The sequence below is a fragment of the Ranitomeya imitator genome, chromosome 6, assembly GCF_032444005.1.
Source record: "Ranitomeya imitator isolate aRanImi1 chromosome 6, aRanImi1.pri, whole genome shotgun sequence".
Taxonomy (NCBI): Eukaryota; Metazoa; Chordata; class Amphibia; order Anura; family Dendrobatidae; genus Ranitomeya; species Ranitomeya imitator.
The window spans coordinates 3,779,912-3,805,013 of record NC_091287.1 but is presented as its reverse complement, the minus strand read 5'-3'; the positions used below and the strand labels follow the sequence as shown (position 1 = coordinate 3,805,013).

At 51.9% G+C, this 25,102-nt stretch overlaps 1 protein-coding gene across 7 annotated transcripts in view; it reads left to right on the top strand.

Moving 5' to 3' along the window:
• Positions 1-25,102, top strand: part of LOC138641577 (uncharacterized) — a 111,562-nt gene that overhangs the window by 67,680 nt on the left and 18,780 nt on the right. For all 7 annotated transcript variants that reach the window (XM_069729053.1, XM_069729057.1, XM_069729055.1 and 4 more), the window contains exons 12-15: positions 5,976-6,074; positions 21,389-21,582; positions 21,690-21,864; positions 21,947-22,103. In XM_069729053.1, coding sequence (XP_069585154.1) covers positions 5,976-6,074; positions 21,389-21,582; positions 21,690-21,864; positions 21,947-22,103 — 625 coding nt within the window. The remainder of the gene's footprint in view (positions 1-5,975; positions 6,075-21,388; positions 21,583-21,689; positions 21,865-21,946; positions 22,104-25,102) is intronic.

Genomic DNA, 25,102 nt, shown 5'->3' with positions numbered 1-25,102 from the left:
CTCCTTCCTCACTGATCCATACACCTCCCATTATTGGGGGACGGCCGCTCCTTCCTCACTGATCCATACACCTCCCATCATAGGGGGAAGGACGCTCCTTCCTCACTGATCCATACACCTCCCATTATTGGGGGACGGCCGCTCCTTCCTCACTGATCCATACACCTCCCATTATTGGGGGACGGACGCTCCTTCCTCACTGATCCATACACCTCCCATTACAGGGGGACGGCCGCTCCTTCCTCACTGATCCATACACCTCCCATTATTGGGGGACGGACGCTCCTTCCTCACTGATCCATACACCTCCCATCACAGGAGGACGGCCACTCCTTACTCACTGATCCATACACCTCCCATCATAGGGGGACGTCCGCTTCTTCCTCACTGATCCATACACCTCCCATTACAGGGGGACGGCCGCTCCTTCCTCACTGATCCATACACCTCCCATTATTGGGGGACGGCCGCTCCTTCCTCACTGATCCATACACCTCCCATCATAGGGGGACGGCCGCTCCTTCCTCACTGATCCATACACCTCCCATTATTGGGGGACGGCCGCTCCTTCCTCACTGATCCATACACCTCCCATTATTGGGGGACGGACGCTCCTTCCTCACTGATCCATACACCTCCCATTATTGGGGGACGGACGCTCCTTCCTCACTGATCCATACACCTCCCATCACAGGGGGACGGCCGCTCCTTCCTCACTGATCAATACACCTCCCATTATTGGGGGACGGACGCTCCTTCCTCACTGATCCCTAAACCTCCCATTATTGGGGGACGGACGCTCCTTCCTCACTGATCCATACACCTCCCATTATTGGGGGACGGACGCTCCTTCCTCACTGATCCATACACCTCCCATTATTGGGGGACGGCTGCTCCTTCCTCACTGATCCATACACCTCCCATCACAGGGAGACGGCCGCTCCTTCCTCACTGATACATACACCTCCCATTATTGGGGGACGGACGCTCCTTCCTCACTGATCCATACACCTCCCCCACGGCCACTCCTTCCTCACTGATCCATACACCTCCCATCATAGGGGGACGGACGCTCCTTCCTCACTGATCCATACACCTCCCATTATTGGGGGACGGATGCTCCTTCCTCACTGATCCATACACCTCCCATCACAGGGGGATGGCCGCTCCTTCCTCACTGATCCATACACCTCCCATCATAGGGAGACGGCCGCTCCTTCCTCACTGATCCATACACCTCCCATTATTGGGGGACAGACGCGCCTTCCTCACTGATCCATACACCTCCCCCACGGCCACTCCTTCCTCACTGATCCATACACCTCCCATCATAGGGGGACGGACGCTCCTTCCTCACTGATCCATACACCTCCCATTATTGGGGGACGGACGCTCCTTCCTCACTGATCCATACACCTCCCATCATAGGGGGACGGATGCTCCTTCCTCACTGATCCATACACCTCCCATCACAGGAGGATGGCCGCTCCTTCCTCACTGATCCATACACCTCCCATCATAGGGGGACGGCCGCTCCTTCCTCACTGATCCATACACCTCCCATCACAGGGGGACGGCCGCTCCTTCCTCACTGATCCATACACCTCCCATCATAGGGGGACGGATGCTCCTTCCTCACTGATCCATACACCTCCCTTCACAGGGGGACGGTCGCTCCTTCCTCACTGATCCATACACCTCCCATCATAGGGGGACGGATGCTCTTTCCTCACTGATCCATACACCTCCCATTATTGGGGGACGGACGCTCCTTCCTCACTGATCCATACACCTCCCATTATTGGGGGACGGATGCTCCTTCCTCACTGATCCATACATCTCCCATCACAGGGAGACGGCCGCTTCTTCCTCACTGATCCATACACCTCCCATCATAGGGGGACGGCCGCTCCTTCCTCACTGATCCATACACCTCCCATTATTGGGGGACGGCCGCTCCTTCCTCACTGATCCATACACCTCCCATCACAGGGAGACGGCCGCTCCTTCCTCACTGATCCATACACCTCCCATCATAGGGGGACGGCCGCTCCTTCCTCACTGATCCATACACCTCCCATTATTGGGGGACGGCCGCTCCTTCCTCACTGATCCATACACCTCCCATCACAGGGGGACGGCCGCTCCTTCCTCACTGATCCATACACCTCCCATCACAGGGGGACGGCCGCTCCTTCCTCACTGATCCATACACCTCCCATCATAGGGGGACGGCCGCTCCTTCCTCACTGATCCATACACCTCCCATTATTGGGGGATGGCCGCTCCTTCCTCACTGATCCATACACCTCCCATCACAGGGGGACGGCCGCTCCTTCCTCACTGATCCATACACCTCCCATCATTGGGGGACTGATGCTCCTTCCTCACTGATCCATACACCTCCCATCATTGGGGGACGGCCGCTCTTTCCTCACTGATCCATACACCTCCCATTATTGGGGGACGGACGCTCCTTCCTCACTGATCCATACACCTCCCATTATTGGGGGATGGACGCTCCTTCCTCACTGATCCATACACCTCCCATTATTGGGGGACGGCCGCTCCTTCCTCACTGATCCATACACCTCCCATCATTGGGGGACTGATGCTCCTTCCTCACTGATCCATACACCTCCCATCATTGGGGGACGGCCGCTCTTTCCTCACTGATCCATACACCTCCCATTATTGGGGGACGGACGCTCCTTCCTCACTGATCCATACACCTCCCATTATTGGGGGATGGACGCTCCTTCCTCACTGATCCATACACCTCCCATTATTGGGGGACGGCTGCTCCTTCCTCACTGATCCATACACCTCCCATCACAGGAGGACGACCGCTCCTTCCTCACTGATCCATACACCTCCCATTACAGGGGGACGGCCGCTCCTTCCTCACTGATCCATACACCTCCCATCATAGGGGGACAGCCGCTCTTTCCTCACTGATCCATACACCTCCCATCATAGGGGGACGGCCGCTCCTTCCTCACTGATCCATACACCTCCCATTATTGGGGGACGGACGCTCCTTCCTCACTGATCCATACACCTGCCATCATTGGGGGACGGACGCTCCTTCCTCACTGATCCATACACCTCCCATTATTGGGGGACGGACGCTCCTTCCTCACTGATCCATACACCTCCCATTATTGGGGGACGGCTGCTCCTTCCTCACTGATCCATACACCTCCCATCACAGGAGGACGACCGCTCCTTCCTCACTGATCCATACACCTCCCATTACAGGGGGATGGATGCTCCTTCCTCACTGATCCATACACCTCCCATCATAGGGGGACGGCCGCTCTTTCCTCACTGATCCATACACCTTCCATTATTGTGGGACGGCCGCTCTTTCCTCACTGATCCATACACCTCCCATTATTGGGGGACGGCCGCTCCTTCCTCACTGATCCATACACCTCCCATCATTGGTGGACTGATGCTCCTTCCTCACTGATCCATACACCTCCCATTACAGGGGGACGGCCGCTCCTTCCTCACTGATCCATACACCTCCCATTATTGGGGGACGGCCGCTCCTTCCTCACTGATCCATACACCTCCCATCATTGGGGGACTGATGCTCCTTCCTCACTGATCCATACACCTCCCATTATTGGGGGACGGCCGCTCCTTCCTCACTGATCCATACACCTCCCATTACAGGGGGACGGCCGCTCCTTCCTCACTGATCCATACACCTCCCATCATTGGGGGACTGATGCTCCTTCCTCACTGATCCATACACCTCCCATCATTGGGGGACGGCCGCTCTTTCCTCACTGATCCATACACCTCCCATTATTGGGGGACGGACGCTCCTTCCTCACTGATCCATACACCTCCCATTATTGGGGGATGGACGCTCCTTCCTCACTGATCCATACACCTCCCATTTTTGGGGGACGGCTGCTCCTTCCTCACTGATCCATACACCTCCCATCACAGGAGGACGACCGCTCCTTCCTCACTGATCCATACACCTCCCATTACAGGGGGACGGCCGCTCCTTCCTCACTGATCCATACACCTCCCATCATAGGGGGACAGCCGCTCTTTCCTCACTGATCCATACACCTCCCATCATAGGGGGACGGCCGCTCCTTCCTCACTGATCCATACACCTCCCATTATTGGGGGACGGACGCTCCTTCCTCACTGATCCATACACCTGCCATCATTGGGGGACGGACGCTCCTTCCTCACTGATCCATACACCTCCCATTATTGGGGGACGGACGCTCCTTCCTCACTGATCCATACACCTCCCATTATTGGGGGACGGCTGCTCCTTCCTCACTGATCCATACACCTCCCATCACAGGAGGACGACCGCTCCTTCCTCACTGATCCATACACCTCCCATTACAGGGGGATGGATGCTCCTTCCTCACTGATCCATACACCTCCCATCATAGGGGGACGGCCGCTCTTTCCTCACTGATCCATACACCTTCCATTATTGTGGGACGGCCGCTCTTTCCTCACTGATCCATACACCTCCCATTATTGGGGGACGGCCGCTCCTTCCTCACTGATCCATACACCTCCCATCATTTGGGGACTGATGCTCCTTCCTCACTGATCCATACACCTCCCATTACAGGGGGACGGCCGCTCCTTCCTCACTGATCCATACACCTCCCATTATTGGGGGACGGCCGCTCCTTCCTCACTGATCCATACACCTCCCATCATTGGGGGACTGATGCTCCTTCCTCACTGATCCATACACCTCCCATTATTGGGGGACGGCCGCTCCTTCCTCACTGATCCATACACCTCCCATTACAGGGGGACGGCCGCTCCTTCCTCACTGATCCATACACCTCCCATCATAGGGGGACAGCCGCTCCTTCCTCACTGATCCATACACCTCCCATCACAGGAGGACGACCGCTCCTTCCTCACTGATCCATACACCTCCCATTACAGGGGGACGGCCGCTCCTTCCTCACTGATCCATACACCTCCCATCACAGGAGGACGACCGCTCCTTCCTCACTGATCCATACACCTCCCATTACAGGGGGACGGCCGCTCCTTCCTCACTGATCCATACACCTCCCATCATAGGGGGACAGCCGCTCTTTCCTCACTGATCCATACACCTCCCATCATAGGGGGACGGCCGCTCCTTCCTCACTGATCCATACACCTCCCATTATTGGGGGACGGACGCTCCTTCCTCACTGATCCATACACCTGCCATCATTGGGGGACGGACGCTCCTTCCTCACTGATCCATACACCTCCCATTATTGGGGGACGGACGCTCCTTCCTCACTGATCCATACACCTCCCATTATTGGGGGACGGCTGCTCCTTCCTCACTGATCCATACACCTCCCATCACAGGAGGACGACCGCTCCTTCCTCACTGATCCATACACCTCCCATTGTTGGGGGACGGCCGCTCCTTCCTCACTGATCCATACACCTCCCATCATAGGGGGACGGCCGCTCTTTCCTCACTGATCCATACACCTTCCATTATTGTGGGACGGCCGCTCTTTCCTCACTGATCCATACACCTCCCATTATTGGGGGACGGCCGCTCCTTCCTCACTGATCCATACACCTCCCATCATTGGGGGACTGATGCTCCTTCCTCACTGATCCATACACCTCCCATTACAGGGGGACGGCCGCTCCTTCCTCACTGATCCATACACCTCCCATTGTTGGGGGACGGCCGCTCCTTCCTCACTGATCCATACACCTCCCATCATTGGGGGACTGATGCTCCTTCCTCACTGATCCATACACCTCCCATTATTGGGGGACGGCCGCTCCTTCCTCACTGATCCATACACCTCCCATCATTGGGGGACTGATGCTCCTTCCTCACTGATCCATACACCTCCCATTATTGGGGGACGGACGCTCCTTCCTCACTGATCCATACTCTTCACATCTCTCTAGGCTCATGCTAATGGCTCCTTGTTTCCCCACAGATCACGGCCTCTGTGAGCTGAAGCATCTGCAGAAGATACAGAACCTGAACCTCAGCGGATGCCGTAACTTGACGGAGAACTGTCTGCTGCACCTACGGGGTAAGCGCACTGTCATTACTCAGCTTCACAATCATTCGGCAACACACTGGGGCCTCCACCCTGTGCATCAGTGACATCCCAGACCGCAAGCTGCCAGCAGGGAGCGGGAGCCGGTGGGGAGCGGGAGCCGGTAGGGAGCGGGAGCCGGCGGGCATTGCTAACCCCATAATCATATTGTAAAAAAGACACAAGAAGGATAGAGTCGTGTAATTGAAATGATGACACAGACTCCTTATCTGAAATAAAATAGCTCTGTGTGTAACAACTCTGCTGGCATCACGTCATGGCCTCACATCTCTCACACAATCTTACCCACTGCTCCAGGCCATGATGTGCTTTCTCTTTAATGCCAGCTCCATGTTCTGTGTCTCTGCTCTCTGCATGCCTCATGGCTGTGTATAGGGGGCCGGCGCCTAAACTCTCTGGTTCTTATAGGAATCAGGTGCATCTGTCCAATCAGTTCCTGACCAATTACCAAGAGGCCTCCTGTATATAGTGCAGCTCCACCCTGTGGTCTGGGCCTGTGCAATGTGTTAGCTCAGTTAGTGTTTAGCTGCTGAGTTTGCCAGGCCTTGCTCTGAGTTACTCCCTCTGAGCTTTTCTCTGTGCTTTTGCCTTGTTCTTGTAGTCCACCCTCCAGGAGGCAGAATATCCTGGTCCCTGTGTCTTTGTCCCTGTGTCTTGTTCCATTGCCTTGTCTGTACTTTGTCTTTTCTCGGTCTCCTTGTCTGTGGCTTTCTTCCCTGCTTTGTCTTTCCTTGTGTTTTCTGTCTGCTTACACTCCGCACTCTTGCGGCTCTGCACTCAGACTTTGCTTCGCTGTCTCTGGCTTTGCTCTGTGGCTCCGCTCTTTGCGGTACTTTCTGGCTCCGCCTCCTGTGTTTCTGCACTTGGCTCCGTCTCTGCTCTTGGCTCCGCCTCCAGTGTCTCCGCTCTTGGCGTTACCTCCAGCGTCTCCGCTTTTGGTTCCGCCTCCAGCGTCTCCGCTCTTGGCTCCACCTCCAGCATCTCCGCTCTTGGCTCCGCCTCCAGCGTCTCCGCTCTTGGCTCCGCCTCCAGCGTCTCCGCCCTTGGCTCCGCCTCCAGCGTCTCCGCCCTTGGCTCCGCCTCCAGCGTCTCCGCCCTTGGCTTCGCCTCCTGCGGCTCCGCCCTTGGCTTTGCCTTCTCCTTCTCTTCTCTTAGTTCCACCTTCTACTCGTACTCCGCCTCCTGCGTTTCTGTTCTTGGTTCTAGCTCTTGTGCTTTCGCTCTGCATCCGCTCTTGCGGTCTTTCTCTACTTGTTCCTTAGTCCTCCTGTCTGAACAGGTTCCTACCTGTTTCACATACCTGCCTGCAGACCGGTCCCTACCGGTTCTTCCTATGTTCCAGCCGTACCTGCCTGCCTACCAGAGAGCCAGCCGTGCCTGCCCGCCAGTGTCTCTGTTGTACCGTCTGCCTGCCTGTGTCCCAGCCGTGCCCGCCTGTCAGCCAGAGTGCCAGCCGTGCCCGCCTGCCCGCCAGTGTCTCTGTTGTACCGTCTGCCTGCCTGTGTCCCAGCCGTGCCTGCCTGTCAGCCAGAGTGCCAGCCGTGTCCGCCTGCCCGCCAGTGTCTCTGTTGTACCCGTCTGCCTGTGTCCCAGCCGTGCCCGCCTGTCAGCCAGAGTGCCAGCCGTGTCCGCCTGCCCGCCAGTGTCTCTTTTGTACCATCTGCCTGCCTGTGTCCCAGCCGTGCCTGCCTGTCAGCCAGAGTGCCAGCCGTGTCCGCCTGCCCGCCAGTGTCTCTGTTGTACCGTCTGCCTGCCTGTGTCCCAGCCGTGTCCGCCTGCCCGCCAGTGTCTCTGTTGTACCCGTCTGCCTGTGTCCCAGCCGTGCCCGCCTGTCAGCCAGAGTGCCAGCCGTGTCCGCCTGCCCGCCAGTGTCTCTGTTGTACCGTCTGCCTGCCTGTGTCCCAGCCGTGTCCTCCTGCCCGCCAGTGTCTCTGTTGTACCGTCTGCCTGTGTCCCAGCCGTGCCTGCCTGTCAGCCAGGGTGCCAGCCGTGCCCGCTCCGTTCCTTAGTGGGATCAGCAGCGACAGCCAGACACCACCCTGGAGTGGCACCTGGTAGCTTCCTATTGCACAAGTCTGACTTCACCATCCGAGGCTCCAGCGAACACCTAGGAAGCTACTTAGTTACGCCCCTTCCAGGGAAGTTTGGTCTGTGGTCCAGTGGTGCCACACCCCCGTATGCCCGCGCCAACCAGTCTGGGCGTGTGCGTGACACTGTGATACTCCTCTTTAAAGGGATCCTGCCCCCCCCACTCCCCCCCCAGGCGTTTTAAGCTAAGAGCCGCCGTGTGCTGCACTAATGCTGCATTCTGTCAAGGTGACTCTTTTAGTTGGGGTCCCTGCCAACGCTGAACTATTTGTTTTTATAATTTGCCCCTCATACCTGTAGCCTATCCGGGGGCATGTCTTTTGCCCCCGGACACAAACGCCTCCCAGCCGTCACTCAGGAACCCCCACCCTCCCCTCAGAGGTCTCTGACACCTTAGCTTGTGGTGAGGGTAGAGTCTTGCCCCTACTCCCTGGCATCACCTCTGCTGCCCCCACTGAAGGGGAAGGGGTAGGTTGTAGATTGATTCCGCTTCCACTCTGTGATAATAGTAAGTAACGTGCGCTACTCAGTGCCATTCGCTTTTTCTTGCTTTTGGGGGTAGGTTGTAGAGGGACGGCAGAGATCGTGGCTCCCGGGCAGCAGTCCTTACACGACTGACCCCAGCTGACTACTTGTCTGGACCGCCAGTCTATGACCGGGTTATGTCTTTTCAACCAAGTGAGACCTAAGACCATGGGAGTTGGTGTGCCCTCCAAGACGTAGCATGATAAATACTCTTCATGACAAGCCCCTATACGCAGATGTATATGGTCTACGACTTGGATAATGCTCCCCTGGCTGAGCGGGACAGAGTCAATGGCCTGGACACTTAGGGGTTTCGCTAGCGTCCTACTCATCAGGCCATGGGACTGGACAAAATGAGCATCCACCAAATTGACTCCTGCTCCACTGTCCACCAGCACCGGAATATTCTCAGTGACCCCGCCAACCACCACCTCAGCAGGTAAGGTACACTGAGACGAGAAAATGGAGGAAATATACACACCCTGGTCGCCTCACTCCACACGTCCAGGAGGACGCGGCTCTTTAGATGGAACAGGTATCTTGGCGCGAGCTGGGCAGACATTGATAAAATGACCGGTCTGCCCACAGTAAAAACATGTCCCCACTCCACGGCGAACCGCAGGCAACCCCGTTTGGGAACCAACTCCTCCCAGCTGCATGGGTTCGTCCGTCTGCCCAGGTTTGTCCTCCTCCCTAGCAAGGACTATAGGTGGCACATTTGGTGTATGTCTCTCCCTCAAACGTCTATCCACCCAGATGGCAAGGGACATGGCGGCCTCCAATGACCTGGGAGCGGCGTACTGTACAAGAGCATCCTGCAACCTGGGGGACAGACCCTGCCTAAAATGGCTCCTAAGGGCCGGGTCATTCCACTCTGTGTCAGTGGCCAATCTCCTGAACTCCGAGCAATAATCCTCAGCCGGCCGAGTCCCCTGCTTGATTTTACGGAGTCAGGATTCCGCCAGGGAGACGCCATCAGGATCACCATACACCAGAGCCGTAGAAAACTCATCCACCGACCCGTAAACATGGAGAACCGCTGTCAGCAGGGAGAAGGCCCAGGATTGGGGATCACCCTGAAGACGGGAGACGATGATTCCCACCCGTTGTTCCTCACTCCCTGATGAACGAGGGCGGAGCCTGAAGTATGGCTTGCAGGCCTCCTTAAAAACCAAAACTGTATCTCTCCCTCCAGAGAACCTGTCAGGGAGAGATATCGTGGGTTCTGGTTGAGCCTGTACCTGGGCCGAGGCCCAAAACCCCAACAACTGCTGCAGCTGCTGCACCACCTCACCACGCAGATCCTTAAGCTCAGTGGTAAGAGTCTGGAGCAGTTGGGCAAAGGCCTGCATCCGGGCCATGGCTCACCAGAAAATATGTGACGGTCGGTGTTAATGTCACGATGTGACTGACCCGGTATGAAACGACCCAACCGTAGGTCTGTCACAAACAGCACAACACACGAGGGAACACCGGGGACACAATCACAACGGTGGGCCCTGTCAGTAGGGACTGGGGAAATGGGCACCGCCTGCACTGGCCTGCAAATGTGCCCTGATCTTGCTAACGTCCCTATACGGGTTCTTTCACCCCGTCGCCAACCAGGATACCGAGTCCCTGGCAGGGGAGAGCGCTGGTCCCACCGCTGCACTAATACAACATAAGGAAATACAGACAAGGTAAAGGAACCACACTTAGCTTATTGCTGCACAGCGGGAAGAAACACCAGATACGCAGCACACAGCAGTAGAACAACTGTTCCCAGCAAGCTCCTACTCCCGGCTTGGTCGCTGAAGAATGAACTAACACCGACAGTCAGCTGATGCACCAGGTGACCTCCTAAAGGATGGAGGAAGTGGTCACCACAAACATCAGCCGACCCAGCAGCAGTGCAATAACACCAGCGACCACCGGGGTGGGGGGGGGGACTGCATTAACCCCCGATGACCAGAAAGGAAAAAAGGTCTTAAACTGAAGGAAACCAGATCTGCCACAAATCCAAAAATGGATCATGACGAGGGGTCTATCAGACATCAAGCCCTAGGGTTAGTAATGGAAAGGCTTTGTCAGATTTCTCCCTGCCATCGCTCGGCTTTGTCTGATCTCTCTCTGCCATCGCTCGGCTTTGTCTGACCTCTCTCTGCCATCGCTCGTCTGTGTCTGATTTCTCTCTGCCATCCCTCGGCTTTGTCTGATCTCTCTCTGCCATCGCTCGGCTTTGTCTGATTTCTCTCTGCCATTTCTCAGCTTTGTCTGATTTCTCTCTGCCATCGCTCGGCTTTGTCTGATCTCTCTCTGCCATCGCTCGGCTTTGTCTGATCTCTCTCTGCCATCCCTCGGCTTTGTCTGATTTCGCTCTGCCATTGCTCGGCTTTGTCTGATCTCTGTTGTGAATTCTGCTCTTGGGTTCCCTCCAGTGGTTGTAGGTGGGAATGCAGTTGTCTCTGAGTCGCAGTCCTGGCCAGGTGTATCTGCTGATTGCAGTTCTGACTGGGATATTTAGGTGTGCAGGATTCATTAGTCCTTTCCAGTTGTCAATGTTTCTTGTGAAGTGTTGGATTACTTTCTGGCTTCTCCTGCTTAGCTGCCAATTCAGCAAAGATAAGTGTCTGGTTTTTGTTTCTGTGGCACACATGCAGTGTGCTTATATTCTGTGCTATTCATTTGTTTTTCTCTTGTCCAGCTTAGACTGTGTCCATGTTTTCTCAGTCTTGTTGGATTCTCTGGAGTTGCAGATATACACTCCACATCTTTAGTTAGATGGTGGAGTTTTTGTATTTTCTGCTGTGGATTTTTTTGGAAGGATTTTTAATACTGACCGCTTAGTATCCTGTCCTATCCTTTCCTATTTAGCTAGAATTGGCCTCATTTGCTAAATCCTGTTTCCTGCCTGCGTGTGTCTTTTCCTCTACTACTCACAGTCAATATTTGTGGGGGGCTGCCTATCCTTTGGGGTTCTGCTCTGAGGCAAGACAGTATTCCTATTTCCATCTATAGGGGTATTTAGTCCTCCGGCTGTGTCGAGGTGTCTAGGTTTTGTTAGGCACACCCCACAGCTACTTCTAGTTGCGGTGATAAGATCAGGGTTTGCGGTCAGTATAGTTACCACCTACTCCAGTGAAAGTTTTCATGCTGCTCCAAGGTCACCTGATCATAACAGTACAACTGGACGGTAATGAGTTAAATGCATCTCAGAAGAAGGGAAGAAAGGTCTTGAGCCATTTTTTTTCCTCAGTCTACTTTGTCTTCTCCTCCCTCTTTATCTCTGGGTGGCTGAAGAGCCTCGTGCTAGCATGAATGTTCAGGAATTAGCTTCTTGTGTAGACCAGCTTGCTGCTAGGGTACAGGGTATTTCTGATTATATTGTTCAGACTCCTGTTTTAGAACCGAAGATTCCTACTCCTGATTTGTTTTTTGGTGACAGGTCCAAATTTTTGAGTTTTAAAAACAACTGTAAACTGTTTTTTGCTTTGAGACCTCGATCCTCCGGTGATTCCATTCAGCAGGTTAAAATTGTCATCTCCCTGCTGCGTGGCGACCCGCAGGATTGGGCATTTTCCCTGGAATCTGGGGATCCTGCTTTGCTTAATGTAGACTCCTTCTTTCAGGCGTTAGGATTACTGTATGATGAACCTAATTCGGTGGATCAAGCTGAGAAGACCTTGTTGGCCCTGTCTCAGGGTCAAGAGGCGGCAGAATTGTATTGTCAGAAATTCAGAAAATGGTCGGTGTTGACTAAATGGAATAATGGTGCTTTGGCGGCAATTTTCAGAAAGGGTCTTTCTGAATCCGTTAAAGATGTTATGGTGGGGTTTCCCACGCCTTCCGGTCTGAGTGATTTTATGTCTCTGGCCATTCAGATTGACCGGCGCTTACGGGAGCGCAGAACTGTGCGCGCTGTGGCGTTATCCTCAGAGCAGACTCCTGAGCCAATGCAATGTGATAGGATTCTGTCTAGAACGGAACGACAAGGTTTCAGACGTCAGAATAGGTTGTGTTATTATTGTGGCGACGCTTCTCATGTCATTTCTGTCTGCCCTAAGCGGACAAAGAGGATCGCCAGTTCAATTACCCATCAGTACTGTACAACCTAAATTTTTATTATCTGTGTTCTTGATCTGCTCATTGTCATCATTTTCTGTCATGGCATTTGTGGATTCAGGCGCCGCCTTGAACTTAATGGACTTAAGTTTGCCAGGCGTTGTGGTTTTCCCTTGCAGTCTTTGCAGAACCCTATTCCTTTAAGGGGCATTGATGCTACACCGTTGGCTAAAAATAAGCCCCAGTTTTGGACACAGGTGACCATGCACATGGCGCCAGCCCATCAGGAAGATTGTCGATTTCTGGTGTTGAATAATTTGCATGATGTTATCGTGCTGGGTTTTCCATGGTTGCAAGTACATAATCCTGTTTTGGATTGGAAGTCCATGTCTGTGACTAGTTGGGGCTGTCAGGGGGTTCATAATGATGTTCCTCTGATGTCTATCGCCCCTTCTCCCTCTTCTGAAATTCCGGAGTTTTTGTCTGATTTTCAGGATGTATTCGATGAGCCCAAGTCCACCGCACAGGGACTGCGATTGTGCTATTGACTTGATTCCAGGCTGTAAGTTTCCTAAGGGTCGACTTTTCAACCTGTCTGTACCTGAACTTGCCGCCATGCGGAGCTATATTAAGGAGTCTTTGGAGAAAGGGCATATTCAGCCATCTTCTTCACCGTTGGGTGCGGGGTTCTTTTTTGTTGCTAAAAAAAGATGGTTACTTGAGACCCTGTATTGATTATCGCCTCTTGAATAAGATCACGGTCAAGTTTCAATATCCTTTACCTTTGCTTTCCGATTTGTTTGCTAGGATTAAGGGAGCTAGTTGGTTTACTAAGATTGACCTCCGAGGGGCATATAATCTTGTTCGTATTAAGCAAGGTGATGAATGGAAAACTGCGTTTAACACGCCCGAATGCCATTTTGAATACCTTGTGATGCCATTCGGACTCTCTAATGCTCCATCTGTTTTTCAGTCCTTCATGCATGATATCTTCCGGGATTATCTTGATAAATTCTTGATTGTATATTTGGACGATATTTTGATTTTTTCCGATGATTGGGAGTCTCATGTGCAGCAGGTCAGGATGGTATTTCAGATCCTTCGTGACAATGCCTTGTTTGTGAAAGGGTCTAAGTGTCTTTTTGGGGTGCAGAAGGTTTCTTTTTTGGGCTTTATTTTTTCTCCCTCATCTATAGAGATGGATCCGGTTAAGGTTCAGGCCATTCATGATTGGATTCAGCCCACATCCGTGAAGAGCCTTCATAAATTTTTGGGTTTTGCAAATTTTTATCGCCGTTTCATTGCTAATTTTTCCAGCGTGGTTAAACCCTTGACCGATTTGACGAAGAAAGTCGCTGATGTGGCGAATTGGTCCTCTGCGGCTGTCTCTGCCTTTCAGGAGCTTAAACGTCGATTTACATCTGCCCCTGTGTTGCGCCAACCGGATGTTTCTCTTCCGTTTCAGGTTGAGGTTGACGCTTCTGAGATTGGGGCAGGGGCCGTTTTGTCTCAGAGGGATCCTGTTGGTTTCTTAATGAAACCGTGTGCCTTCTTTTCCCGTAAGTTTTCGCCTGCTGAACGCAATTATGATGTCGGCAATCGGGAGTTGTTGGCTATGAAGTGGGCGTTTGAGGAGTGGCGACATTGGCTTGAGGGAGCCAAGCACCGTATTGTGGTCTTGACCGATCATAAGAATCTGATTTACCTCGAGTCTGCCAAGCGGCTGAATCCTAGACAGGCTCGATGGTCCTTGTTTTTTTCCCGTTTTGATTTCGTGGTCTCGTACCTTCCGGGTTCTAAGAATATTAAGGCTGATGCCCTCTCTAGGAGTTTTTTGCCTGATTCTCCTGAGGTCTTAGAACCGGTCGGTATTCTGAAAGAAGGGGTGGTCCTTTCTGCCATTTCCCCTGATTTACGACGGGTTCTTCAGGAATTTCAGGCTGACAAACCTGACCGCTGTCCTGTGGGGAAACTGTTTGTTTCTGACAGATGGACTAGTAGAGTGATTTCTGAGGTTCACTGTTCCGTGTTGGCTGGTCATCCTGGCATTTTTGGTACCAGAGACTTGGTTGGTAGGTCCTTTTGGTGGCCTTCTTTGTCACGTGATGTGCGTTCTTTTGTGCAGTCCTGTGGGACTTGTGCGCGGGCCAAGCCTTGTTGTTCCCGTGCTAGTGGGTTGCTTTTGCCATTGCCGGTCCCTGAGGGGCCCTGGTGAGGGTTCGGTGACCCCTCCTCAAGGGGGGGGGTACTGTTGTGAATTCTGCTTTTGGGTTCCCTGTTGTGAATTCCGCTCTTGGGCTCCCTCCGGTGGTTGTAAGTGGCACTTTTGTGAATTCTGCTCTTGGGCTCCCTCTTGTGGTTTCAAGTGGTATGGCTGCTCCTTGGAGTTAGCTGTCATCAGCTGCCTCCACTTATCTTTTCTTCTGCTCGGCTATTTAGGCCTGGCTGTTCCTTCAGCCAGTGCCACTTGTAAATGGTTTCTGGTTGGATTCACATCACTTTGGATTTCCCTGTTTTCCTGACCAGTTCAGCAAAGCTAAGTTCTTGCTTGCTCTGTTCTGTTCACAGATTGTGGACTTATCCATTCAGTGCTTTCTATATTTGTCCAGCTTATCAGTATGAATTAATTCTGTCTTGCTGGAAGCTCTGGGAAGCAGATTTACCCTCCACACCTTTAGTCAGGTGTGGAGATTTTTTGTAAACTCTGCGTGGATTTTTGTAGTGTTTTATACTGACCGCACAGTATTCCATCCTGTCCTATCTATCAAGCTAGACTGGCCTTTTGTGCTCATCCTGGTTTCATTCCGTGTATGTCTTTTCCCTCTCCACTCACAGTCATTATTTGTGGGGGGCTAATCTATCCTTTGGGGATTTTCTCTGAGGCAAGATAGCTTTTCTGCTTCTATCTTTAGGGGTAGTTAGCTCTTAGGCTGTGACGAGATGCCTAGGGAGAGTTAGGAGCATTCCACGACTTCTAGTGTTGTGTTGAGCTCAGGGACTGCGGTCAGTACAGTTACCACTTCTTTCAGAGCTCTTTCCATGTTGCTCCTAAACCACTGCATCATAACAGTACAACTGGCCAAAAATGAATTAAATGCAGCTCAAAAGAAGGAAAAGAAAGTTCTGAACCATTTTTTTTTCTGTGCTCTAGTTTGTCTCTTTTTTCCTCTTGATATCTGGGTGGTTCAGGATATATGCTCTGGTATGGATGTTCAGGGTTTGTTTTCTTGTGTGGATCAACTTGCTGCAAGAGTACAGAATATCCAAGATTATGTTGTCCAGACTCCGGCTTTAGAGCCTAGAATTCCTACTCCTGATTTGTTTTTTGGGTGACAGATCCAAGTTTTTGAACCTTAGAAATAACTGCAAATTGTTTTTTCCTTTGAAACCCCGTTCTTCTGGTGATCCCATTCAGCAAGTAAAAATCATCATATCCTTGCTGCGTGGTGACCCTCAAGACTGGGCTTTCCTACGCCTGCCGGTTTGAGCGAATCTATGTCTCTAGCCATTCAGATTGATCGGCGTCTGCGCGAGCGCAAAGCTGTGCACCATATGGCAGTGTCCTCTGAGCAAAGTCCTGAACCTATGCAATGTGATAGGATTTTGACTAGAACAGAACGGCAGGAATTCAGACGTCAGAATAGGCTGTGTTTTTACTGTGGTGATTCGGCTCATGTTATCTCTGATTGCCCTAAGCGTACTAAGAGAGTCGCTAGGTCTGTTACCATTAGTACTATACAGCCTAAATTTCTCTTATCTGTGACCCTGATTTGCTCATTGTCGTCCTTTTCTGTCATGGCATTTGTGGATTCAGGCGCTGCCCTGAACTTAATGGACTTAGAATTCGCCAGGCGCTGTGGTTTTTCCTTGCAGCCTTTGCAGAGCCCTATTCCTTTGAGGGGTATTGATGCTACACCCTTGGCCAAGGATAAACCTCAGTACTGGACGCAGATGACTATGTACATGGCTCCAGCACATCAGGAAGATTGCCGTTTTCTGGTGTTGCATAACCTGCATGATGTTGTTGTACTGGGTTTTCCATGGTTACAGGAACATAATCCGGTGCTGGATTGGAAAACTATGTCTGTGACTAGTTGGGGTTGTCAAGGAGTACATAGTGACGTTCCTTTGATGTCAATTTCCTCTTCCCCCTCTTCTGACGTCCCTGAGTTTTTGTCGGATTTCCAGGATGTATTTGATGAGCTCAAGTCCAGTTCCCTTCCACCGCACCGGGATTGTGATTGTGCTTTTAACTTGATTCCTGGTTGCAAGTTCCCTAAGGTCCAACTTTTCAATCTGTCTGTGCCAGAGCATGCCGCCATGCGGAGCTATGTTAAGGAATCTTTGGAGAAGGGGCATATTCGGCCCTCTTCGTCACCATTGGGAGCGGGTTTCTTTTTTGTTGCTAAGAAGGATGGCTCCTTGAGACCCTGTATTGATTATCGTCTTCTTAATAAGATCACGGTCAAATTCCAATACCCCTTGCCCTTGCTTACTGATTTGTTTGCTCAGATTAAGGGGGCTAGTTGGTTTACTAAGATTGACCTCCGAGGGGCATATAATCTTGTTCGTATTAAACAGGGTGACGAATGGAAAACTGCATTTAATACGCCCGAAGGCCATTTTGAATACCTTGTGATGCCATTTGGGCTCTCTAATGCTCCATCTGTGTTCCAGTCTTTCATGCATGATATTTTCTGCAATTATCTTGATAAATTCATGGTCGTATATTTGGATGATATTTTGATTTTTTCCGATGATTGGGAGTCTCATGTGAAGCAGGTCAGGATGGTGTTCCAGATCCTTCGTGATAATGCTCTGTTTGTGAAGGGGTCTAAGTGCCTATTCGGAGTTCAGAAGGTCTCTTTTTTGGGTTTTATTTTTTCTCCCTCGTCTATAGAAATGGATCCTGTTAAGGTCCAAGCTATTCATGACTGGATTCAACCCACATCTGTGAAGGGCCTTCAAAAATTTTTGGGCTTTGCTAATTTCTATCGCCGTTTCATTGCCAACTTTTCCAGTGTGGTTAAGCCCCTTACTGATTTGACGAAGAAAGGCGCGGATGTGACGAATTGGTCCTCTGCGGCTGTTGAGGCCTTTCGGGAGCTTAAACGCCGATTTACTTCTGCCCCTGTGTTGCGTCAGCCGGATGTTTCTCTTCCTTTTCAGGTTGAGGTCGACGCTTCTGAGATTGGGGCAGGGGCCGTTTTGTCTCAGAGGGAGTCTGATGGTTCTTTGATGAAACCGTGTGCTTTTTTTTCCAGAAAGTTTTCGCCTGCGGAACGCAATTATGATGTCGGCAATCGGGAGTTGTTGGCTATGAAGTGGGCGTTTGAGGAGTGGCGACATTGGCTTGAGGGAGCTAAACACCGTGTTGTGGTCCTGACCGATCATAAGAATCTGATTTACCTCGAGTCGGCCAAGCGGCTTAATCCTAGACAGGCTCGATGGTCCCTGTTTTTCTCCCGTTTTGATTTTGTGGTCTCGTATCTTCCGGGATCTAAGAATGTTAAGGCTGATGCCCTCTCTAGGAGTTTTTCGCCTGATTCTCCTGGAGTCCTTGAGCCGGTTGGCATTCTTAAGGAAGAGGTGATTCTTTCTGCTATCTCTCCTGATTTGCGGCGGGTGCTTCAGGAATTTCAGGCTGATAGGCCTGACCGCTGTCCTGTGGGGAAGCTGTTTGTTCCTGATAGATGGACAAGTAAGGTAATTTCTGAGGTTCATTGTTCAGTGTTGGCTGGTCATCCTGGGATTTTTGGTACCAGAGATTTGGTTGCTAGGTTCTTTTGGTGGCCGTCCTTGTCGCGCGATGTCTGTGCTTTTGTGAAATCCTGTGGGACTTGCGTCCGAGCCAAGCCTTGCTGTTCCCGCGCTAGTGGGTTGCTTTTGCCTTTGCCGGTCCCTGAGAGGCCCTGGACGCATATTTCCATGGATTTTATTTCGGACCTTCCTGTTTCCCAGAAGATGTCTGTTATCTGAGTTGTTTGTGACCGGTTCTCTAAAATGGTCCATCTGGTACCTTTGCCTAAGTTGCCTTCCTCCTCAGATCTGGTTCCATTGTTTTTTCAGCATGTGGTTCGTTTGCATGGCATTCCGGAGAATATTGTGTCTGACAGAGGTTCTCAGTTTGTCTCTAGATTTTGGCGGGCCTTTTGTGCTAGGATGGGCATTGATTTGTCTTTTTCTTCGGCGTTTCATCCTCAGACTAATGGCCAAACTGAGCAAACTAATCAGACCTTGGAGACCTATTTGAGATGCTTTGTGTCTGCTGATCAGGATGATTGGGTGTCTTTCTTGCCGTTGGCCGAGTTTGCCCTTAATAATCGGGCTAGATCGGCTACTTTGGTTTCTCCTTTCTTTTGTAATTTTGGTTTTCATCCTCGCTTTTCTTCTGGGCAGGTTGAGCCTTCTGATTGTCCTGGTGTTGATTCTGTGGTGGACAGGCTGCAGCAGATTTGGACTCTTGTGGTGGACAATTTGACGTTGTCTCAGGAAAGGGCTCAACGTTTTGCTGACCGCCGTCGATGTGTTGGTCCCCGGCTTCGTGTGGGGGATTTGGTTTGGTTGTCTTCTCGTCATGTTCCTATGAAGATTTCGGCCCCTAAGTTTAAGCCTCGGTTTATTGGTCCTTATAAAATTTCTGAAATTATTAATCCGGTGTCGTTTCGTTTGGCTCTTCCAGCCTCTTTTGCCATTCAAAATGTTTTCCATAGATCTTTGTTGCGGAGATATGTGGTGCCCGTTGTTCCCTCGGTTGACCCTCCTGCCCCGGTGTGGGTTGAGGGAGAGTTGGAATATGAGGTTGAGAAGATTTTGGATTCTCGTTTTTCGAGGCGGAGGCTTCAGTATCTTGTCAAGTGGAAGGGTTATGGCCAGGAGGATAATTCTTGGGTTGTTGCCTCCGATGTCCATGCCACCGATTTTGTTCGTGCTTTTCATTTGGCTCGTCCTGATCGGCCTGGGGGCTCTGGTGAGGGTTCGGTGACCCCTCCTCAAGGGGGGGGGTACTGTTGTGAATTCCGCTCTTGGGCTCCCTCTTGTGGTTTCAAGTGATATGGCTGCTCCTTGGAGTTAGCTGTCATCAGCTGCCTCCACTTATCTTTTCTTCTGCTCGGCTATTTAGGCCTGGCTGTTCCTTCAGCCAGTGCCACTTGTAAATGTTTTCTGGTTGGATTCACATCACTTTGGATTTCCCTGTTTTCCTGACCAGTTCAGCAAAGCTAAGTTCTTGCTTGCTCTCTTCTGTTCACAGATTGTGGACTTATCCATTCAGTGCTTTCTATGTTTGTCCAGCTTATCAGTATGAATTAATTCTGTCTTGCTGGAAGCTCTGGGAAGCAGATTTACCCTCCACACCTTTAGTCAGGTGTGGAGATTTTTTGTAAACTCTGCGTGGATTTTTGTAGTGTTTTATACTGACCGCACAGTATTCCATCCTGTCCTATCTATCAAGCTAGACTGGCCTCCTGTGCTCATCCTGGTTTCATTCTGTGTATGTCTTTTCCCTCTCCACTCACAGTCATTATTTGTGGGGGGCTAATCTATCCTTTGGGGATTTTCTCTGAGGCAAGATAGTTTTCCTGCTTCTATCTTTAGGGGTAGTTAGCTCTTAGGCTGTGACGAGATGCCTAGGGAGAGTTAGGAGCATTCCACGGCTACTTCTAGTGTTGTGTTGAGCTTATGGACTGCGGTCAGTACAGTTATCACTTCCTTCAGAGCTCGTTCCATGTTGCTCCTAAACCACCGCATCATAACAGTTCCCTCCAGTGGTTGTAGGTGAGAATGCAGTTGTCTCTGAGTCGCAGTCCTGGCCAGGTGTATCTGCTGATTGCAGTTCTGACTGGGATATTTAGGTGTGCAGGATTCATTAGTCCTTGCCAGTTGTCAATGTTTCTTGTGAAGTGTTGGATCACTTTCTGGCTTCTCCTGCTTAGCTGCCAATTCAGCAAAGATAAGTGTCTGTTTCTTTTTCTGTGGCACACATGCAGTGTGCTTATATTCTGTGCTATTAATTTGTTTTTCTCTTGTCCAGCTTAGACTGTGTCAGTGTTTTCTCAGTCTTGTTGGATTCTCTGGAGTTGCAGATATACGCTCCACATCTTTAGTTAGATGGTGGAGTTTTTGTATTTTCTGCTGTGGATATTTTTGGAAGGGTTTTAATACTGACCGCTTAGTATTCTGTCCTATCCTTTCCTATTTAGCTAGAGTGGCCTCTTTTGCTAAATCTTGTTTCCTGCCTGCGTGTGTCTTTCCTCTACTACTCACAGCCAATATTTGTGGGGGGCTGCCTATCCTTTGGGGTTCTGCTCTGAGGCAAGGTAGAATTCCTATTTCCATCTATAGGGGTATTTAGTCCTCCGGCTGTGTCGAGGTGTCTAGGTTTTGTTATGCACACCCCACGGCTACTTCTAGTTGCGGTGATAAGATCAGGGTTTGCGGTCAGTACAGTTACCACCTACTCCAGTGAAAGTTTTCATGCTGCTCCAAGGTCACCGGATCATAACAGATCTCTCTCTCTGCCATCGCTCGGCTTTGTCTGATCTCTCTCTGCAATCGCTCGGCTTTGTCTGCCTTGCCCCATTCTTTGCTCCGTGTTCTGATCACTTCTGGTTTTTGCTTCTGTGTCTCTGCAGGTCTGAAGCATTTGTCTCATCTTGTGCTGGATCAGAATAAAGTCAGCGATGGTGGGATGTGTGATTTCCTGCTGAACACGAGCTGCTCCCTCACCCATCTGAGCGTCAATCAGACGGCGATCACTGAGCGCACCCTCAGCGTGTTGGTGGAGCGCTGCCCAGATCTTAGGGTACTGAGCATGAAGCACACCCAGGTGGGACCGTGGTGGCAGCCTACAATGGTCCTCACGTTTGTGGGGTACACTGACCCCTCTTTCTATGTGTGGTCTCTCACACACTCATCTGTCTCTTTGTCTCTTAGGTGTCAGACATCTCCTCATTGTCTGGTCTGAAGCAATTGACGACACTCCATTTGGACAGCACTCGTGTGACTGAGCAGTCGCTGCAGACCGTCTCTGCCCTCCCGGCGCTCTCCACACTCACACTATCGGGGGTGCAGTCTCTTAGCTCCAGCCGGGTGTTGGAGCTGCTGTCTGGTGAGGTCTCGGGCTCCGCTCCCTCTCGGTGGTGTGTGCACTGTTCTCCCTGGTGTCCTGAGCGGCTTCTCTCCTGTCACAGGTCTGTCCCTCTTGCGTCTACTGCTTCCCGGGAGACACAGCCTGTCAGACGCCGGACTGTCACATCTGTCTCACCACAGCGGTCTCTCAGAGTTAGACCTCACAGATCACACCCAGATCACAGATGGCGGCGTGCAGCACATCGCACAGCTCACGAGGTGAGAGCCCCCTGTCATCACCCGTCCGCGGCAGAAGGGTGAGAGACGGCAAGGAGAGGCTGCTGGGGGTGAGGAGGGACGGCGAACGGACCCTCTCATGTACACGTGTGTGGTTAGTGGTGACGGACCCTCATATACACGTGTGTGGTTAGCGGTGACGGACCCTCTCATGTACACGTGTGTGGTTAGTGGTGACGGACCCTCTCATGTACACGTGTGCGGTTAGAGGTGACGGACCCTCTCATATACACGTGTGTTATCAGCGATGGGTGTGGTTAGCGGTGACGGACCCTCTCATGTACACGTGTGTGGTTAGCGGTGACGGACCCTCTCATGTACACGTGTGCGGTTAGCGGTGACGGACCCTCTCATGTACACGTGTGTGGTTAGTGGTGACGGACCCTCATATACACGTGTGTGGTTAGTGGTGACGGACCCTCATATACACGTGTGTTATCAGCGATGGGTGTGGTTAGCGGTGACGGACCCTCTCATGTACACGTGTGTGGTTAGCGGTGACGGACCCTCTCATGTACACGTGTGCGGTTAGCGGTGACGGACCCTAACATGTACACGTGTGCGGTTAGCGGTGACGGACCCTCTCATGTACACGTGTGTGGTTAGTGGTGACGGACCCTCTCATGTACACGTGTGCGGTTAGCGGTGACGGACCCTCTCATGTACACGTGTGTGGTTAGCGGTGACGGACCCTCTCATGTACACGTGTGTGGTTAGCGGTGACGGACCCTCTCATGTAGACGTGTGTGGTTAGTGGTGACGGACCCTCTCATGTACACGTGTGCGGTTAGCGGTGACGGACCCTCTCATGTACACGTGTGTGGTTAGTGGTGACGGACCCTCTCATGTACACGTGTGTGGTTAGCGGTGACGGACCCTCTCATGTAGACGTGTGTGGTTAGTGGTGACGGACCCTCTCATGTACACGTGTGCGGTTAGAGGTGACGGACCCTCTCATATACACGTGTGTTATCAGCGATGGGTGTGGTTAGCGGTGACGGACCCTCTCATGTACACGTGTGTGGTTAGCAGTGACGGACCCTCTCATGTAGACGTGTGCGGTTAGCGGTGACGGACCCTCTCATGTACACGTGTGCGGTTAGTGGTGACGGACCCTCTCATGTACACGTGTGCGGTTAGCGATGACGGACCCTCTCATGTACACGTGTGTGGTTAGTGGTGACGGACCCTCTCATGTACACGTGTGTGGTTAGTGGTGACGGACCCTCTCATGTACACGTGTGTGGTTAGTGGTGACGGACCCTCATGTACACGTGTGCTATCAGTGATGGGTGTGGTTAGTGGTGACGGACCCTCATGTACACGTGTGTGGTTAGCGGTGACGGACCCTCTCATGTACACGTGTGTGGTTAGTGGTGACGGACCCTCTCATGTACACGTGTGTGGTTAGTGGTGACGGACCCTCTCATGTACACGTGTATGGTTAGTGGTGACGGACCCTCATGTACACGTGTGTTATCAGTGATGGGTGTGGTTAGCGGTGACGGACCCTCATATACATGTGTGTTATCAGTGATGGGTGTGGTTAGCGGTGACGGACCCTCATGTACACATGTGCTATCAGTGATGGGTGTGGTTAGCGGTGACGGACCCTCATGTACACGTGTGTTATCAGTGATGGGTGTGGTTAGCGGTGACGGACCCTCATATACACGTGTGCTATCAGTGATGGGTGTGGTTAGCGGTGACGGACCCTCTCATGTACACGTGTGTTATCAGTGATGGATGTGGTTAGTGGTGACGGACCCTCATATACACGTGTGCTATCAGTGATGGGTGTGGTTAGCGGTGACGGACCCTCATATACACGTGTGCTATCAGTGATGGGTGGGGTTAGCGGTGACGGACCCTCATGTACACGTGTGCTATCAGGGATGGGTGTGGTTAGCGGTGACGGACCCTCATATACACGTGTGCTATCAGTGATGGGTGTGGTTAGTGGTGACGGACCCTCATATACACGTGTGCTATCAGTGATGGGTGTGGTTAGTGGTGATGGACCCTCATATACACGTGTGATGGGTGTGGTTAGCGGTGACGGACCCTCTCATGTACACGTGTGTGGTTAGTGGTGACGGACCCTCTCATGTACACGTGTGTGGTTAGTGGTGACGGACCCTCTCATGTACACGTGTGTGGTTAGTGGTGACGGACCCTCATATACATGTGTGTTATCAGTGATGGGTGTGGTTAGCGGTGATGGACCCTCATATACACGTGTGCTATCAGTGATGGGTGTGGTTAGCGGTGACGGACCCTCATGTACACGTGTGCTATCAGTGATGGGTGTGGTTAGAGGTTACGGACCCTCATATACACATGATCAGTGATGGGTGTGGTTAGTGGTGACGGACCCTCATGGCCACGTGTGCTATCAGTGATGGGTGTGGTTAGAGGTGACGGACCCTCATGGCCACGGGTGCTATCAGTGATGGGTGTGGTTAGCGGTGACGGACCCTCATGGCCACGTGTGCTATCAGTGATGGGTGTGGTTAGAGGTGACGGACCCTCATGTACACGTGTGCTATCAGTGATGGGTGTGGTTAGCGGTGACGGACCCTCATGTACACGTGTGTTATCAGTGATGGGTGTGGTTAGAGGTGACGGACCCTCATGTACACGTGTGTTATCAGTGATGGGTGTGGTTAGAGGTGACGGACCCTCATGTACACGTGTGCTATCAGTGATGGGTGTGGTTAGCGGTGACCGACCCTCATATACACGTGTGCTATCAGTGATGGGTGTGGTTAGTGGTGATGGACCCTCATATACACGTGTGATGGGTGTGGTTAGCGGTGACGGACCCTCTCATGTACACGTGTGTGGTTAGTGGTGACGGACCCTCTCATGTACACGTGTGTGGTTAGTGGTGACGGACCCTCTCATGTACACGTGTGTGGTTAGTGGTGACGGACCCTCATGTACACGTGTGCTATCAGTGATGGGTGTGGTTAGCGGTG